Genomic DNA, 17,182 nt, shown 5'->3' on the forward strand with positions numbered 1-17,182 from the left:
GTATCTGGTCTTTCGAGCTGTTGGTCCTAATACCCACATCTCTGAGCCTCTTGGCCCAATTTCAAGCCCATTTGGCAGGAATACAGCAGGTAAAAAGATGCTGCAAGATCCCTGTGTAGCTTGGAGGAGCCTGGATGGATCTTCATGCAGGTGAGGAAGCTGTTGACCCCACAGTTTGGGTTTGGTCCAGGACTGCTGTTTAGATGCTGGTAGACCTCAGTACAGCCTGTTCTCACAATTCTCTTCACAAAGCAGCTTGCTGAGCACCATGGGGGGATCCATGAATACCCTGAGATGTCAGTGGGGAGGACAGAACCCCATCACAGGGCCCTGTGGGACCCGTGGGACTCAGTACTTCCCTTTCTGCCAAGGGAATGGAAAGCCCAGCCAGTGGCTTGCCAAGCCCTGCCCTGAACTGTGAGGTTATTTACTGACCCCTCTGAATGCTGTCAACATTTTCCCATGTCCTGTGAGCTCAGGAGATGTTTAGGCTACAGCTCACAGTTTTAAAATGACGGGACATTCCCCTGCTGAAGGATACAACTTCTCATACTAAATCTCTTGGGACAAATATTTGGGATATCTTTATTTTCAGCAGCAACAATAAATGTCTGAGACCTCAGCCTGGGCTGACATGATGAGCTCTTTGCATAGGAAGTCCCTGGTGGTTTCAGCTCGTGCCTTTCAGCCTGACATTGCCTGCCTGCTGCCAGCCAGCCTTTTATTGCCCTGCTGTGCTTTTACCAGAGATTGTGAAGGGCCAGGCTTTGCAGAAATACGCTGACACTGCATGCTGAAGGTCACTGCTCCACATTACCTGTCCTTTCGAAATCTGCCAAGACCCAGGAAGTGGCTTTTATCCATCTTTGTCCTGTCTGTATCTGTGTGTGGAGACTGTGGCAGCTCCAGTGCTGCCACAAGTGGCAGGATGTCCTGTGTCACACAGGTCAGTGTGACCCATGTCCCCACCTGGCTGTCCTCACAGCACTGCACTGAGCTCCCTGTTGGTGCATCCTCCTGCCCCTGCTTTCTGAATTTTGCCTGTGGGGTTTTTTTTTTAACAGTGTATGAACTTTTAGAGTAAACACTGAAAAGGATCACAGGACTGCCTAACCACAACACCAGCAAACTTTAGTGAGTCGGGGGGAATATAAGGTCATGGTACTGTCCAGCTTTGGGATGTTTCCTGTCTCCAGGAGGGCTGGGAAGCCATCAAAGAGAAACTCCTCCAGTGCATCATTCCCAGAAGCGGCTGTGGGAAGTAGCTGGAGGGGAAAGAGCATCCTTTCCCTCCTGGACAGCTGGGGTGTGTGTGGCAGGCCAGGTGGTAGAGCTGATATTGTGTTTCACATTGTGCTTTGGCTGCCAATTTTTCTTTTCGAAGCTGGGACACTGCACTGTGGCAGGTGTGAAGGGAAGCAGTTAGATGAGGGTTTAAGATTTTTTTTCCTGTTTTCTCCTGAGGCTTTTACCTTCTTGCCAGTGTTTTCACTGCTGTGATCTTTGCCTGCTACCATTACCCTGCTTCTCCCCCCACTAAACCTGTACCCATGGCCAGGTATCTGCTGGAGCTGAGGATGCTCTGCTGCCTGGCTGGCAGTGCTCAGGAAGCCTGGAGGGAAACAGGGGTCTCATAGTGGATTAAAATGCAAAAAATACTCTCTAGGCATCAGCTTCAGGTCCTTCAGTGACATCTGAAAGCCATGGGGGAGGAAAAACTCCTAAAAACTTTGCATAAAATGAAAAATGGAAATTAGTAATGTGTATTTTTCCAATTCTGATTGGTTTTCCAAGATCTCACCTATTGCTAATTTGTCTCCCCATTCCTACCACCAAATAAATAAAAGGGTTTGTGGTTAGTCCAGTAGTCCTGATATGTGGATGTGGTGTTTATAAGCTCCACGTGCCTCCCAATTTGTACCTGTCCTTTGCCTCATGGCTCGTGTGGCAGGGGACAGCAGGAGTCTGCTCGCTCCTCGAGTTAATATTTGCTAATGGGGCTAAAATGTAAAAGTCAAACTTTCTTCTTTCCTGCTGGTTACTCAGCCCACCTCATACTCAAACACCTGGCCCCACCTGGGCAAATATTTGCAATGAGTAGCTCAGGGCATGTCCCACCAGGCTGAGAGCTGGGGCTGGGCAAGCATCAGTGATGCTCTTATTCTCCTCCTGGTGGTCCCTGTGCTGCTTGGCTGAGCCAGGAGGAAATCCTAAGCCATAAAAAGCTCATGGTTTATTTTATTTTTTTTTTTTCCTGCTCTGTTAGAGAAACTACAATTTGGTGACATGGAGAAATGAGTTTGAGGAGACCTCTGTGTGTTTTGTGGAGGGAGCAAAAAGCCAGTGTTTTAGGAGATGGGTTTGAGCCTGGTGGCCCAGTGGCCCTGGGCAGTGTGGGAGCCCAGTGACTGCAGCAATTTACGAGTGGAAAAAAAGATGAAGGGAGAAAGTTTGTGATAAAGCAGGGAGGCAGTTAAGAGGAGGAAATGAGGGTGCTTGGCACGTAACCTTGGCCAGCTCTGCTCCCCCGGACAAGCCAAAAATAGATTTCCCTGGAGGCAGGGCAGCCCAGGTTAAAGTGGAATGATGAACGGGGGATGCAGCCACGGCACAGAGGAGCAGGGGGAGCAGGACAGAGATGGGCTCAGCCAAGAGCATCCTGCTGCTTTATTTGGGGCAGTTTTGTTCCCCCTTCCCAGGGGTTTCCCCTGGAATCTGGCTCCCATACTTTCCCCACTGTATGTCCTCTGTCAGCTCAGTGGGGCTCTGGTACAGCTGCAGGGGTGGGGAGGAAGTTATTTGCATTGATCTGAAAACTCAGGACCTCTCTTACACTGATAATACTGTGACAGCTTAAAACACAGAAACCCCTTTCCTGTGGGGTAATCGCTGAGAGCTGGCTGGGACAAATGTCACAAAATCTTAGCTGTTAGTCCCAAATTACTGGTGTCCTTTAAAGAGGGATCTTTTCTTCAGCCGAGGACAGGTGGCACGGACTGGCATTTACCACCCAGGATAGGTTTATCTGAGCTTCTCTGGAGGTGTTGTAACCAGGGTTGCTACATCAGGGATAAACTGCTTTAAATTCCTTGTTTCCTCATTATCGGCTCTCGGCCATTTGTAGTGCAGAGCCCTGCTGGCCTTTGGAGCCCGGAAACAACCTCCAACCAGAGCAAAATGAGTTAAATGGCTTGGCAGGCAGCCAGGATGACTAAGTCATTCTTCCAGCCTTACTGGAGCAGGAGTCAGGCATGGAACCGGACACATTTCCCATAATTGGAAACCCCTGCTCAGAACTGCGGGATCTGAGGCTGCAGCAAAAGCTGGGGAGGCCACGGGCAGGGCACTCCAGAGGGGACATGCATGCCCGTCACTGTGCCTGTTTGCAGGAGCAGTAACCCAAGGACACAAATAGCAAATCACACATTTGGCCAAAATACTGGAAAACGAGGCTGGAGTTTCCGACGCAGACACTGCCAGCCCCCTTTCACTGCCAAGGCTTTTCTAAAAGCCTTTTTGGACTCCCATGGGAGTGTGCACATGGCACATCTCCAGCTTTAACCTTCCTCATGAGAGTGAGGTGAGAATGGAGCCTCTCTATGCGAGAGCAGGAGGAAAAACATTTTATTTCAGTGGGAACACCTCTTTTCTTCCTGCCATGGAGGACAGGCCTTATCTGTGGGCACTCCAGCAACGCGTGACAGCAGCCAAGCAGCCCGTGGGAGCTGTGTGGGTGCTGGAGCACCCACAGCTCACTGAACCACCCATCCAGCCACCCTGCCGGCGCCACCCGGCCCATGGCACCACTGACACCCATCATCACCACCGGATGCTGCTGGGAAATGGGCAGTGGAAGAAGAAAAGCGGCACCCCTGGGCTGCTCCCCTGGGCGGAGGTGTCCGTGGCACTGGGATTTTTGGCTCTGGCTGGCCTCTGAGCGCATTTCTTTGCAGCACACCCAGCCGCAGCCTCTCCCATGGCTGATAACGAGCTTGACCTTTATCTTTGGTGACTCACGGCTGCTCCTGTTTCACTTGCCTGTCAAGGGCCGGCTGTCTCCTCCATGGGAAAACTCTCTGAGTGTTGACCAGGGGCAGGAGAAGCACAACCACACCTGCAGCCAGAAATCCCCTTCAGCCACAGCCATTCCACCACTTATCATCCTTTGGTGCCTCACTCGCTGCTTCTGCTTCTGGTGTGAAGCCAGGCTCTAGCAGTGATGGCTGCTCACAGATGGAGGAGGATGAAGATGAGGATGAGGATGAGGATGAGGATGAGGATGAGGATGAGGATGAGGATGAGGATGAGGATGAGGCTGCCCCAAGGGAAGGGCACTCTGTTCCTCAGCCTGAGCTGCAGGAAGGCGGTTTTCATTCTCTGCAAGCAGTTGCTGCATGTCATCTTGGATCAAGTGATTTCTCATCCAGCAGTAATGAGGGAAGAAAGGGGGGAAAGGCCTTCATCTCGTGAGAAAGCTGGGTACTGGGATGGAGAAGCAGCTGTCTCTGTGGGAGCAGACTGCATTTCTCTGGGAGATGACAGGTTGTGGGTCACTGTAAAGCAGTCCCCTCCACAAACCATGCTGTGATCGATGATTGCTGCGGGTAGTGAGGGCGATGAGCTTTTGTGGAGCATCTGGGACCCCCGGGCAAAGGAAGTGGGAAGGCAGGGAGGAGAGGGAGGAGGTTTGTGCTTGCAGGGGGCTGGCACAGAGCCTGCAGCGGAATCTCAGCCCCGACCTTCAAAGGGAGGAGGCTGCTGGCTCAGTGCTGACTGTCCCAGCTCCCACCTGGGTGTTTAAAAAGGCAGGTTTCACTTCTCCCTGCTTAAAGGCGACCTTGTTCTCCCATCTGGCGCGGGGCTGGCCGGCAGCAGGGGTGACTCAGCCTGCCCACGCAGAGCCGCCAGCTCCAGCTCTGTTTGACGAGCAGGTGAACTGATGGTAGCTCACAAGGCCCTTGGACCTTGCCCTCTTTCCCTTCTCTCCCCTTTTCTCTGGCCCTTGCCCTCCCTGGGGCTGGCTCTGCGAAGTGGCCTGGCCACCTTGCTGCCTGTGCCCGCTGCTCCGGGGGCACGCTGGGGTGGCCATCCCGGCCATGCCAGCAGCAGCTCCGGGGTCCCGGGGCCAGCTGGGCCTGCAGGCCAAGGGCAGAGGGAGCGCCCGGGGCGCAGTGCAGCCCCAGAGCCGCCAGCTTGGCTTCTCAATGGCTTTTTATCTCTGCCGAGAGGAAGTCGTAAAGCGATTACGTTTTATTGAAACAAGATGAGGGAGGACATCCCAGCACATGGAACCAAGTCAAGGCCACAGCTCCGGCTGCCTGGCTGCCAGGGAGAGCAATAAAGCAGAGAGACTCAGCCAGCAGCTCGGGCCCTGCAATTATCACTGCTTCCCAAAGGACATTCCTACCACGTGCCTCCATTTTTCCCTCTCCAGTCATTCTTTAGCATAGGTGGTGTCTACAGGAAAAATGAACATGTGAGCTGGGTGGGTCAGTCCCACCTTGGTGCTCACTGTGTGGGGTCACAGGGAAGGTGCTGCTATCACAGACCAGCTGCCTGCTGCTTGGCATAAAAAAGGAAAGGAAAGGAAAGGAAAGGAAAGGAAAGGAAAGGAAAGGAAAGGAAAGGAAAGGAAAGGAAAGGAAAGGAAAGGAAAGGAAAGGAAAGGAAAGGAAAGGAAAGGAAAGGAAAGGAAAGGAAAGGAAAGGAAAGGAAAGGAAAGGAAAGGAAAGGAAAGGAAAGGAAAGGAAAGGAAAGGAAAGGAAAGGAATATAATACATAAAATATAAAATATAAAAATATTTAAAATAAAAATATATTAAAAATAAAAATATATTAAAAAATAAAAATAAAATCAGCTCCCAGTTGTGGCTGTGCTTTAGCTTTCCCACCCCAGCAGCTCCTCCTGCCAACACGCACCCAGTACTTTATCCAGGAGGTGTTTCTGGCTGGTGCAGTGTGTGGGGAGGGCTTGGTTTGGCTTGGGAGGGTTTTTTTGGGGTTTTGTTGTTTGGGTTTTTTTGGGTTTTGTTTTGTTTTTGGGTTTGTTTTTTTTAAAGCTATTTGCCCCTTTGATCTGCTGGCTCTGGCACAAAAAGAAAAAAAAAAAAAGAAAGAAAGAAAAAAAAAAGAGGAAAAAAGCTGATTGCAGCTGGCCTGGGGGTGCTGGGGCCAGATCTACAATTGCCAGCGGCGTGGCTGGGAGGCATCTGGCTTCCATCTGCTCCTGCCAGTCAGCCCAGAGCCCCCAGAGCCCTCCCAGCCCAGGGGGTGAGGGAGGAGCCCCCCAAAAACCCCACTGCACCATAGCCAGGTATCTCCCTTTGTGCTACTGACAAGCTCGAAGGGGGTCGGTCCCCCCTCCCCTTCACCAACACCCCCTTTAATTAAAAATTGAAATCATGTAATTGCCTCTTCATTAAAGCCAATTAAAGCCCGGCTGACAAGGGAGGAGGCGGCACATTTTGCAACTCGCCGCGGAGATGAGAAAGCGCGCACCGCAATTACGGTGTCTGTTTGCTCTGCCTTCCCCCATCGCCTTCATCAGGGCTGCCTTTGAAATCGGAGCCGCGCTGAGGTGCTGCTGCCGGGCTCCAAACCCCGCGCCCTGCTCGGGCCGGCTGCCGGGAGAGCCTGCCGCACACCGCGGAGGGCAAGGGAGAGAGGCCGGCCTGCCTCCCTCCTTCCTCTGCCTCCCCTCCTTCCTCTGCCTCCCCTCCTTCCTCTGCCTGCTCTCCTTCCTTTTCCTCCCCTCCTTCCTCTTCTTCCTCTCCTTCCTCTGCCTCCCCTCCTTCCTCTGCCTGGTGAAGCCAGGTGTGGAGGAAGGATGCTCAGGAGGATGAGGGGTGGAGAACAAAACTGGGGAGCAGCATTCCTTGCGCCAGGCTGTGCCAGGGGCTTGCTGGAGGTGGATGCCTACTGAACTCTGCATTTTGGTCTCCATCTCCTAGGGATGCTGCAAAGTCATGGATGGCTCTTTTCCGGGGCCAGGAGCACCAACAGGGGTGATCCTCACCCCTGCTTGGATTGGGGAACGGTGCAGACCTCACCCTGTGGGGTGGGGTGAAGGTTCAGAGCGCTGCTGGTTTGCTGTCCCCAGCCAAGAATCACTTCCCAGGGGTTCAGCCCAGGGTGTTTATTCACAGCCTCACTGGGCGAAAGGACCGAAACACCTGCTCCCCAGAAGGCACGAGATGAAGCTGGGGGCGGAGGGAAAGGGCTCCATCCCCTGTTCTCCCTGGCCAGGAGATGCCCAAAGCAGGCAGGCCGTCTGTGTGGCCGCAGGAGTTTCCAGCCGGAGCAGCTCCAGCGGGTGCGGGTGTGCACTGTGAGCGCGGAGCGGGCACACACACGGCAATGCGCGGTGCTGCTGCTCCAGGTGCCGGCTCCGTGATTTCCCCTCCCGCTGCCGGCTTTGAAACGCCTGAGCAAGCAGCCCTTGCAAACACTTTATTGCACACACGCACTTGCCTACGTTTTGACCTGAACTGCGCTTATTAACCTTTTCTTTTTTTTTTTTTTTTTTTTTTTAATAACAGTCCGGTGTTCTTTGTAGGCAATCTGTCTTCAAAGATCTCCTTTTTGATCTTTTCATACGCTAAGCAACAATTCAGCCTATATAAATCTCAGATTGAAAGTACATAATTTGTTTTTCCCTGATTTTTTGAAGCAGTAAGAGATGAAACGGCTCAGGGGAATGTCAGCAGCAGTTGTATCTTAATTGTTTTTTCTCTGCTTCAAAACGCCTTGAACTATTTACTCGTGTGCAGGAGCTGTGCATGACCTCTACAGCAAGCGCTGTAACTCCCCTAACAAGTTGTGTCCCATCACTGACTCCAGCAGTTGGCTTTAGTAGGAGCTCCAATGCTCATTTTTCACCCAACCTTCATTCTCTCATACTCCTTCTGCTCAGGCAAATCAAAGAGTTTGGAATGTGCCTTAAGTCAGGAGCATGAAAAGGAAGGAGGAAGACCAGATAATTGGGTTAAGTAAAAGAACAATATTAAAAAAAAAAAGGGAAAATAAATTCCCAGCCTTTTTCTAAGTGTGGCCTTTACAGAGTTTATAAAATAGACATTAATTAACTAAGCAAGTTCTTATTTATCCCTAAAGGTGGACTCAAAAACCAGAGTGAATTTGCTTTGTAAAAAAAAAAAAACAAAGAAAAAAAAACACCAAAAAAAAAACAACAACAAAAAAAACCCCCAACAATTTAACAGCTCACAGAGAATATTTGCACAGTGCAGAAATTTGCATTAGTGATAGATCAGACCATCCTATGCTGTTTGGTTTCTGCCCCAAACAGGGGCAAATTTTTTTTTTTTTTTTGTTCCACCCTTTAGGTTGTGAGGAATGATGAGTAAATTCCTTTCCCTAGTGTTCCCCTTCTCTTCAGCCCTTTTTCTCAGGCTGGGTTGGGTCTGGTACAGGTTATGTCCACCTTGCAGATGCTGAGGGCAAGCAGGGAGGCAGGGGCGAGCCAGCAAAAGGCCACAGCATCACTGCTGATGCTTTTTGGGGAAAGGAGGGGATTTTTACTGGGAGGGATCTTTTCTGCAGTGGGGAGTGTTTCCAGAGAGGCTCACAGGAGCTTCTGTGTGGAGCAGAGCTGGCAGCTGCAGCACAGGCTCACTGGGCTGTGTTAACCTGCTCTGGCATCCCCGCACGGTGTCCAAATTCCCACGGTAAAATCCGGAGGGTAAGGCAGCTTGTGCAAGAGGCGAGCGCTGCTGGGTGGAGCCAGCGTTTTCGCTTGTGTAATGGAGAGGTGAACCAGCAGAGAGCAAAGCCAGTCTGGAAACAAAAGCTGGCACTTGACAAACTGCTCAGTCTTCATTCACATGATGCCTCATTAACAGCGCACAGGCTTGGATTTTTTAAATTTTTTTTTCTCCCTTTTCTTTTTCTTGGATGCTTGTCAAACCAGAGTGACTTAGGGCATCTCTTGTTTAGGATTCATGGCCCTGGCCCGTGAGAGGCTGATGGAATTTAGGACATCAATATGAGCAAATGGAAAAAAAAATTTCTTCCTGCTATTAGTGTGATAAACCATTTGGGAAAGGGAGGATGTAAGTTTTTCCATGCACAGGTCACAGCTACTGCAACAGAGTTGTTTGCACACCAATTTGCAGTATAAAACGTAAACAGCAAAGGTAAAAACTGTGACAACTTCACCTTCAGGGGAGTCCTGAACAGATATTGACATAAAATCAATTTCCTGTGGATTTTAGTTGGGGAATGCTATAGGTATTTATCCTTGGAAAAGGCAAGAGAATAAAGAAGCATTAATGCAGAACTCTTATTTTTTTGTATACATTGCCATTTGTCATAGACTCAGAATTGTTTGGGTGGGAAGGGACCTGAAAAAACATGTCATTCCAACCCCCCTGCTATGAGCAGGGGCACCTTTCATTAGACCAGATTATTCAGAGCCCCATCCAACCTGGTCTTGAACACTGCCAGGGATGGGACACCCACAATTTCTCTGGGCAACCTGTGCCAGTGCCAAACCACTCTGATAATAAAGAATTTCTTCCTAATATCTAATCTAATCCTGCTGTTGTCCAGTTTGAAGCCTCCTTGTCCTGTGAGGATATGTCCTCTAAATAGTCCCTCTGCATCTTTCCTGCCAGCTCAGCTGGGAAAGATGTTTCCTGAGCTAGAGTTGTTTCCAAAAGGGCTGGAACAAAGATGCTTCAGAAGGTGCACATTTCAAGCACAAGTTCCTAAGGTGGTGCTGCCTCAATGCAACATCAGGCACATCTTGAACTCACCTCTGCATGCTGAGCTCACAGGGAGCGAGCGATTTCCTCGTGCTGAACTAGTCTGACCTCTCCTTACGCGTCCTCTGCAGCGCGGGGCTCCTCCGGCCCGCGCCGTGCTGAGCTGGCTTCCCAGCCAGACCTCATTTGCTTGAGGAACTGCCAGCAAGGCAGCATTTAACTGAGCGTGAATCTATTACCAGTCTCCTTTATTCTAAAACAGGAAAAGCTCGTTTAATGAGGAGAGTGGAAACACACAGAGACCATCTTAATTTTTTCAGGTACCACAGATCCTAACCAAACAGCAAACCCCAAATAACTGAACATACTGGAACTGAACCGAAAGCTCTGTTACCCCAAACACCAAATTTCCAGGAAGGTACCTGATGCTGGGCTGGGCTCCTGAGAAACCACAGGCTGTCCCGAGTTTCAGCTGGCAGCAGAGCATTTGCCATTTGTTCCTGTATCAGATAGGGCAGTACCTCCAAGGCTCTCTTCCTAGACAACCCAGGCACCCAGAGGCTGTTATCAGGCTGCATCCCCAACAGGTGACATGCCAGATGAATTCCTCTTGGAGTGCTTCCAGCTGCTTCAACTTTCAGGCCCAGGACTGGAGTTTTTTCCTCCCTCAAATGAGAAGCCACCAACAGGAAGCTGCATCACCAAAGTGTGTTCCCACGGACTAAACTTCAGGGTTTCATCAGGGTGCTGAGATGACAATCAGGCATGGATGCACACAGACTTTTCGCTATCACCTCACCATTTAAAAAAATTCCAACTAGCTTTACATAGGGCATTTATTCGTCTCAGGGCCCGGTCTTCAAAACACAGCAATATTTAAAAAAAAAATTCATTCAAACAATAACTTGTGGAGTTTTGTGCACCCACACTCCATCAAGCTTGGATTGAGCCTGGATTTATCTGGCCATGACATTCTGCCTACCACCTCATCAGTTCTTCATACTGTTAGAGAAATGAGCTGTACAGGTGCCAGTTCATTTCCTGTAGACAAAGTCTGTAAGTGAAAACAGAGAAGTGTAAGAACTGCTCATCTCTGCCATTGTTGGTGAGATCTGCAAGGGGAAGAGCACAGCTGGGTTTTGACAAGATCTGTTTTCTATTAGGCTGTGTCAACCGGCATTAACTCCACTTGAACGAATCCCAGGTCAGCTTTCCCATCGCTTTCCCTAGGATGTACATCTTGCTAGGCAGCTTCATTACCCACCCATCTCATTTGGCTCTCTAGGTGCTGGCACATTTGCTCCACATGTTCTGGAATTTCCCGTTTTCTCAAAATTAAAGTCAGCCTTTCAGGATTCATGCACATAAATTACTTTGGTGTGCTAATTTGCAGATGTTTATCTCCAGGTAGCAGCACTCCCGTTTAACCATGTAGTGGAAAGTACTGCTTGAGGATGGGGAACTAGTATTCAGTTTCTTCCAATATAAAGAGAAACAAACCAAGTCAAATCTCTATTTCATGTACCTTGCACTGTGCTGAGCCAGTCTGCACACAGGCAAGCTCCATTTGTTATTCCTGTCCTTGTCAGAAACGCCTTCACACTGCTCTCCATGCCTGCCAGAGCGCACTGCAGTCAGACTACGATACAAAATCTACTTTTTTAAAATAAAGGCCAGAACCTATCCCTGTTCCTGCCTTCTTTCCTCATTCCTGCCTTAACACTATGGCACCTGAGCAGTAGTGTTACATTTTCTGACTGCGAGGTCAGCTGTGGCAGTACCTTCACATTCATAAAGCAGTTTGGCCCCCAGCACCTCATTCAGCCCGTGACTAAAGTGCCCGGATCACGCAGAATCTTGGAATGACTCTGCCTCCCTAAAAACCCCAACTGCTGCAAAAGATTCCAGACTGCTTGCTTGCAAATTGAGCAAGTTTGTTCTGATTTACATCAAAGAACCGTACACTGCTATATTTACAAGGGCTCCTGTTTTGGCTTTTGGCAAAGGCAGATGTTGAGCCAGGAGCTGTATGGCCAAACAGCTGGAAGGTGCTGTGTTTAACACTCCACCATTCACAACGGGATGCTCATTTCCCCTAGGAAGCATTAGGGACCAGACAGGCACCACCAATCATGTTTCACAACTTTAATAGAATATTCTATCTATTCTGTACAAATTGAAAACACCGTATTAAGTTACAAATGTGTAAGGTAAGGCTGGAGCACTCTACATGCCTGGTCACAGTGTTGATACAGCTGCTATTCAACTGCTGCCAGAGGATGGTAATGGATGCTGAAACTAGAAACGTGTACTTTAAGTGCCACACAACAACAAAACGTAGTTTTGCAGACTTCAGAACTTGAAATAAAACAAATTGTGGAATGGAATAATTTCAGTGTTGCAAGTAAGACACCCAAACTTCAGATTTATTGAACTGACTCATTTTGATAGATTTCTGTGTTCGTAGTGAAAGGTCCTTTCATGCTGGACACTAAGCAATAAGACTACTGGAAATTGTCTGGTTCTTTGGCTGCAACCCACTTCCACCAACAGCAAGAGTTTGGCCTTTGCATTTTGATCTTCATCCAGAAGAGTTGTCATTTTGATGCGAGTTTGTTTCTTCTGTCTAGACTACTACATTGAGACCACTTTGAATTACCTGTTTTACAAGTACCCATATTGTATGCAAAAGAGGAAGAAGATTTTTCAAGTATATTAAAAACTATTAAAAAGCACTAATTCTGTCAAAGTACTTACAAACATGAATAAATAAATAGTAAGATGAACAACTAAGTCTCAAATATGACACCCTCTTCAATGAAGTAAAATTACTTCAACTCAACTGGTTGTACTGAGATAATAAATATGACATTTAAAGCTGCTCAAGCACTAGTTCAATCTGTAGGTTGCAAGAAACATTAAAAAAGGGGGGAGGGAACTAGCAAAAAAGTCATATTGCTCTATCTGTTTCAGCTACCATACATGTAATCCATTTACTTTAGCTTCTCAGCACATTGCTATTCCACGATTTTCAATGTTGAGCAAGAAAATGGATAATCCTCACATGGTAGTCTGGACTATTCCCCTATGCATAGGGCAGGAGGCTCTAAAGGCCTATTGACATACTTAGCTACAGTGTACCAACGGCTGTAGAGTGTGCTTTATTTAAACCTCATATTTCCCAAATGCATTGAAGTTGCCACTGTACATGTTAAGCAATAAAGTTAGTGAAAATCATGCATTTTAAAACAAATTAATTTTAAGCATTGTTAATAAGATTGTGCTGCAGCGATAGAATATCCTGAACTGCAGGCCAGGTATCCAACTATTTGTTACAAGTTGTTCAAATATCACTTCCAAGTGGTATTTCCTTATTACTGTTGTTTGCATTCAGCAGGTTGGCTGGACTCTTTCTGCATAAAGGGAAAAAGAGAAAATAAAAAGTTAAAAATCAAATTGTCATAAAAGAAAACACTTCAACAAATACAGACAAACTGGCTATGCAGTTCTGAATTAACTAGTTATCACTATCGTGTACAAAAATGCTACATGAAAACTCAAGCTACATCATAAAGGTCCAACAGAGTCACCACATTTACTGGGTTTCCCCTCGCCCCCAGCTGCTTGGTACCCCATAATTTTTTATCTATTTTTGTGCTGTTAACGCTGCATCCTGTAGGCCAAGGTTCACACAAACAAGAAAGCAAACCATCACCTATTCCCCTCAACCACAGGCTCTATTTGACTTCCAGCCCTATTAAACAATTTTAACAATAAACTGCCACCTCCTCCAGCTCTGAGGAGGGAGGAAGGCAGGCTGCTTATTCTGCAGCACGTCTGATTTTTTCCTTAGGAGCCTTTCCCTTTCTGCTAAGGTGATAAAAATGTAATTAATGTGTTCATTTCTTCTAGGTTCTGCATCACCAGCAGGTAACTATTCAACAATTTAACACTGGGCAAGAAGTCCATATGTAAATCTGAATATGTAAAAGTAGAAACACCTTCATTACATTAGGTAGTTAAACAACTTCCCCTTTGGCAAAAGGAAGTGTATTTGGGAATGAGAACAAGTACTCAAACAGCTAAGAACTTCAGGTTTACACTGCACTTCTTGCTTTTTTTTCCATTGTAAAATAGCATTCTTAGAAAGCGGGAGAATTTATTCAGTGAATTTCCACTTTGCTTCTCCCCTTATCATTCTTAATATAGATTATTATACACAAACAGCAGTCACAGAAACCTGCTGCAGTCTAGTAAAGAAAAATACAGGTATAAAGCACAACACCCTGAACCTCTGATGCAAAGCAAAATGCTTCTTAGTTACTATCCTAAAGAGATGTATGTGTTATAAAGTAAGTACCCATGCTAAGTTCAGTACACATCAAGAGCTAAGACAACTGAAGCATTTTGCCTCTAGTGAGGAAGAATACGTGCAACTAATTTAAACTTCCTTATCATGAAGTTTTGCCCCTGATAACCTGCACGAAATCCAGGCTCACCAAAACTGCTTTACAGTCACAGTGCTCACTATCATTCCCACTGCAATTCAGCATTAGAGTCAAATGCACAGATGTGCCAGAGATCTTTAAGACTTCTTCCTTGTGTATTCCTCACCCAGCACACCTGGCTAAGTTTAACTTTGTTCCCTCTCATCTGCCTGAAGTTCCAAGTAACACTGATGTGAATTAAACTGCACTGACTGGGGATTAAATACAGGAAAAGGAGTATGTTTACACAAACCACAAAATTAGCATACTTGCTCTTGAATAAAAATTTAACTGCCACTGGTAGTACATTGCATGCTACTCCTTTTTACTGAAGGGCAGGCAAAACACAGCAGCATTTTTATCTAAAGTTTTCTAAAGTTTGTATTCTCTTTTAAACTGTAAACTCCTTTAAACTGTATTTGAACATGGCCAGAGTAGTGTGCAGGCAGCATCACTTCCTCTCCTCTTTGCCTTCTGCATAAGAGCCATGATAAAATAACAAATCTGCTATTTAAAAGGTACTTTAAAAATCTTTCCATCTCCCTCCTTCCTTCCTAGTCACCTGCTGTATTTAGATCAAGATACACCTAGCTGACCACTGCAACCATTTCCGCCAAATTTTAACGATCAACCAAAACACTTGTTATATTTTCTAATAAACTTCATTATCTTTTCCTTATTTCTGTAAACACTTAAATCATATTTACTGCATATAACTGTTTATCCTGTAAAAAATGAGTCACAGAGATCACAAAGTTCTTTTTTAAGAACCTTTGAGTGTTGATTACTGCTCTCAGACAAAAAAAAAATAAATACAGTTTCAGGGGTTCCTGGATCTGAGTCAGTTGTTGGAGGATTTTGAGAGAAATACTGCTATTTTTAGGTTACACTTGAGGATGTATCTGTGTTGGCCCTATATACAGAATGTTTAAGCAGGCCCTAAGTATCAAGGCAGTATTTCTGATCCAGACTCCAACATAATCCATGTTCTCCCTCCACTTTAACACACAGCAGTGCCCTTGCTGAGGAAGCCAGCGTGTGAGCTCCACGCTGCCTTCAGCTACCCTCAGCCTCATGCAAAGCATCTCAGAGCCTAATCCCAGAGGCCACCAGCACAGAGAGCACAACTCCCTTGCAGTTACAGCTGCTCCAGCAGGCACATGCACACTGAAACTCCTCTCTGGCCTTTGCTGGCTCCTGTGAGATCAGGGTGCAGACTCCAAGCTGTGAGTGGGATGGAGAGCCACCATCCACACTCCCTCAGGCTGGGCTTTAGAGCCTGAGCCTGCTCCTCCTGCAGAGCCCAGACTGGGTCAGCCAAGCACTACCAACTGATCTGCCTCAGCCCCTGTGCTGTTATCACCCCATCCTGGCAAGGTTTCCATTCATGCTCTACTTCCCATGGTATCTTAGAAAGGTAGTGAAGTGCACTGGCCAGGCAATAAAGACCAGAGAGACTTGAACTGGCAAAGATAAGGAGGAATTACATCGTATTTAAAAATAAATTTAGCAGTAAACACACTTACTCAAGATCACTACCAGGGCTATAGAGACAAAAGTTCTTCTGGTTGTAAACAGATTCTTTACAGTAACCATAAGCAGACTTAAATTCATCTTAGAATTGGTAAGATTTAAATTTTTTTATATCTTTAAAGTATTTAATATTAACTTTTTCTGCAAGGAGTTTAAACTACTCTGGGCCTTTAATTTCAGTTTGAAATACCATTCCAATGGATATGACCAAGCTGAGTGAGATTCCCACGTATCTTTTCCTCTTTTGCTAACAAAGATCAATATCTAGCTTTTTGTTACTGCCACTCACTTATTGCATCACTTTCTCAGAATTAAAAATTGCACCTAAAATATGCAGGAACATAGAGCTAAAACAGAGAAGAAAGCAGGTCTGAGTTAATGCAGCTTTCTTGACTTTCCTACACAAACCCCACTGTGTCTGCCCATCCAGTTAAACTGGTGCCCTAGGGGCTGGGGACATAAGCCCAAAATTTCCATGCTTTTTATTTTAGCAAAAGACATCCTGAAGGAAACACTGAATTTCTGTTAGTCTTCAGTGTTTAAACACACTAGGCAAGACACATTCCTAGGTGATTCAAAGAGCAATCAAGTCTTTATCTCCTTACTTTTCCAATTCACTTTTTGGGAAGCTTCCCATCTGCTAAGGTGGCCATGCAGGAACAGGCAGATCAACAAGATCTCATCTGACTCCCCATGAACTCTGCTGCCAACAGCACTATCAAGGCAGGCAGCAGCCACTAAATATGATGTCCTTTCCAATGGAGGAGGCAGAAAGCCTTTCTGAAACCTCTTCAATGGAGTAGCCCAATTATGGGTCCTAAAGCTGAATCTTGTATTTATCTCCTATTCTACATTACTGAAGGAGAAAAAGCAAGGATATCAGAATGTAAACCCAGAGCTAGCTGGAGTTAAGCAAGCAACCCTAACCCAAACTGCCTTCCTCCACAACAGGTTCTGGAAATGAATTTGCTGCTGACAGGTGCTGCCACTGTAACCCAGAACAAAGGATCTAGAAGCCCATGCAGTCTCTCACACACAGAGCAGCTCTTTTGCTCATGATTCAATCCAGCACTCTGCATTACCCTGCCAGCTATCTCTCAATTCAAGCACAGCCTCAGCAAGGTGAAATAAAGGCAGCTGAAGGAATGGGACATAAAAGCACATAGAAAAATGCACTAGACAAAACCAGCTACATTATTCAGTTTTGTAGCATCTTCTGAAGCTACTTTCAATTATCTCACTGCTCAGTCTTCCAAAGCCACTTATACAACTTATACATGGCACAAGTGCTTGTGTAAGAGACAATAATGATCTGGTTGTATCTGAATAACTCAAATGTACTTAAAACTTACAGGAATGAAGGAGGAAAAGTTTACAAAGCAGAAAGTGTTGACATGCAGGAAACGTACAACAACAATAAAGGAGGAGGTAATATGGAAA

The 17,182-nt window shown here is 46.6% G+C and overlaps 1 protein-coding gene across 7 annotated transcripts in view; it reads right to left on the reverse strand.

The window, feature by feature from the left end:
* Positions 1–11,852: 11,852 nt before the first annotated feature.
* The window catches only part of NAP1L4 (nucleosome assembly protein 1 like 4), a 28,344-nt gene continuing 23,014 nt past the window's right edge, over positions 11,853–17,182 (reverse strand). For all 7 annotated transcript variants that reach the window (XR_010364924.1, XR_010364923.1, XM_064425262.1 and 4 more), the window contains one exon: positions 11,853–13,135. Coding sequence is in view for 4 of the 7 variants with exons in the window: in XM_064425262.1 (XP_064281332.1) it covers positions 13,097–13,135 (39 nt within the window). In the remaining 3 variants the exon portion in view is untranslated. The remainder of the gene's footprint in view (positions 13,136–17,182) is intronic.

Source organism: Passer domesticus, chromosome 6, assembly GCF_036417665.1.
Source record: "Passer domesticus isolate bPasDom1 chromosome 6, bPasDom1.hap1, whole genome shotgun sequence".
NCBI lineage: Eukaryota > Metazoa > Chordata > Aves > Passeriformes > Passeridae > Passer > Passer domesticus.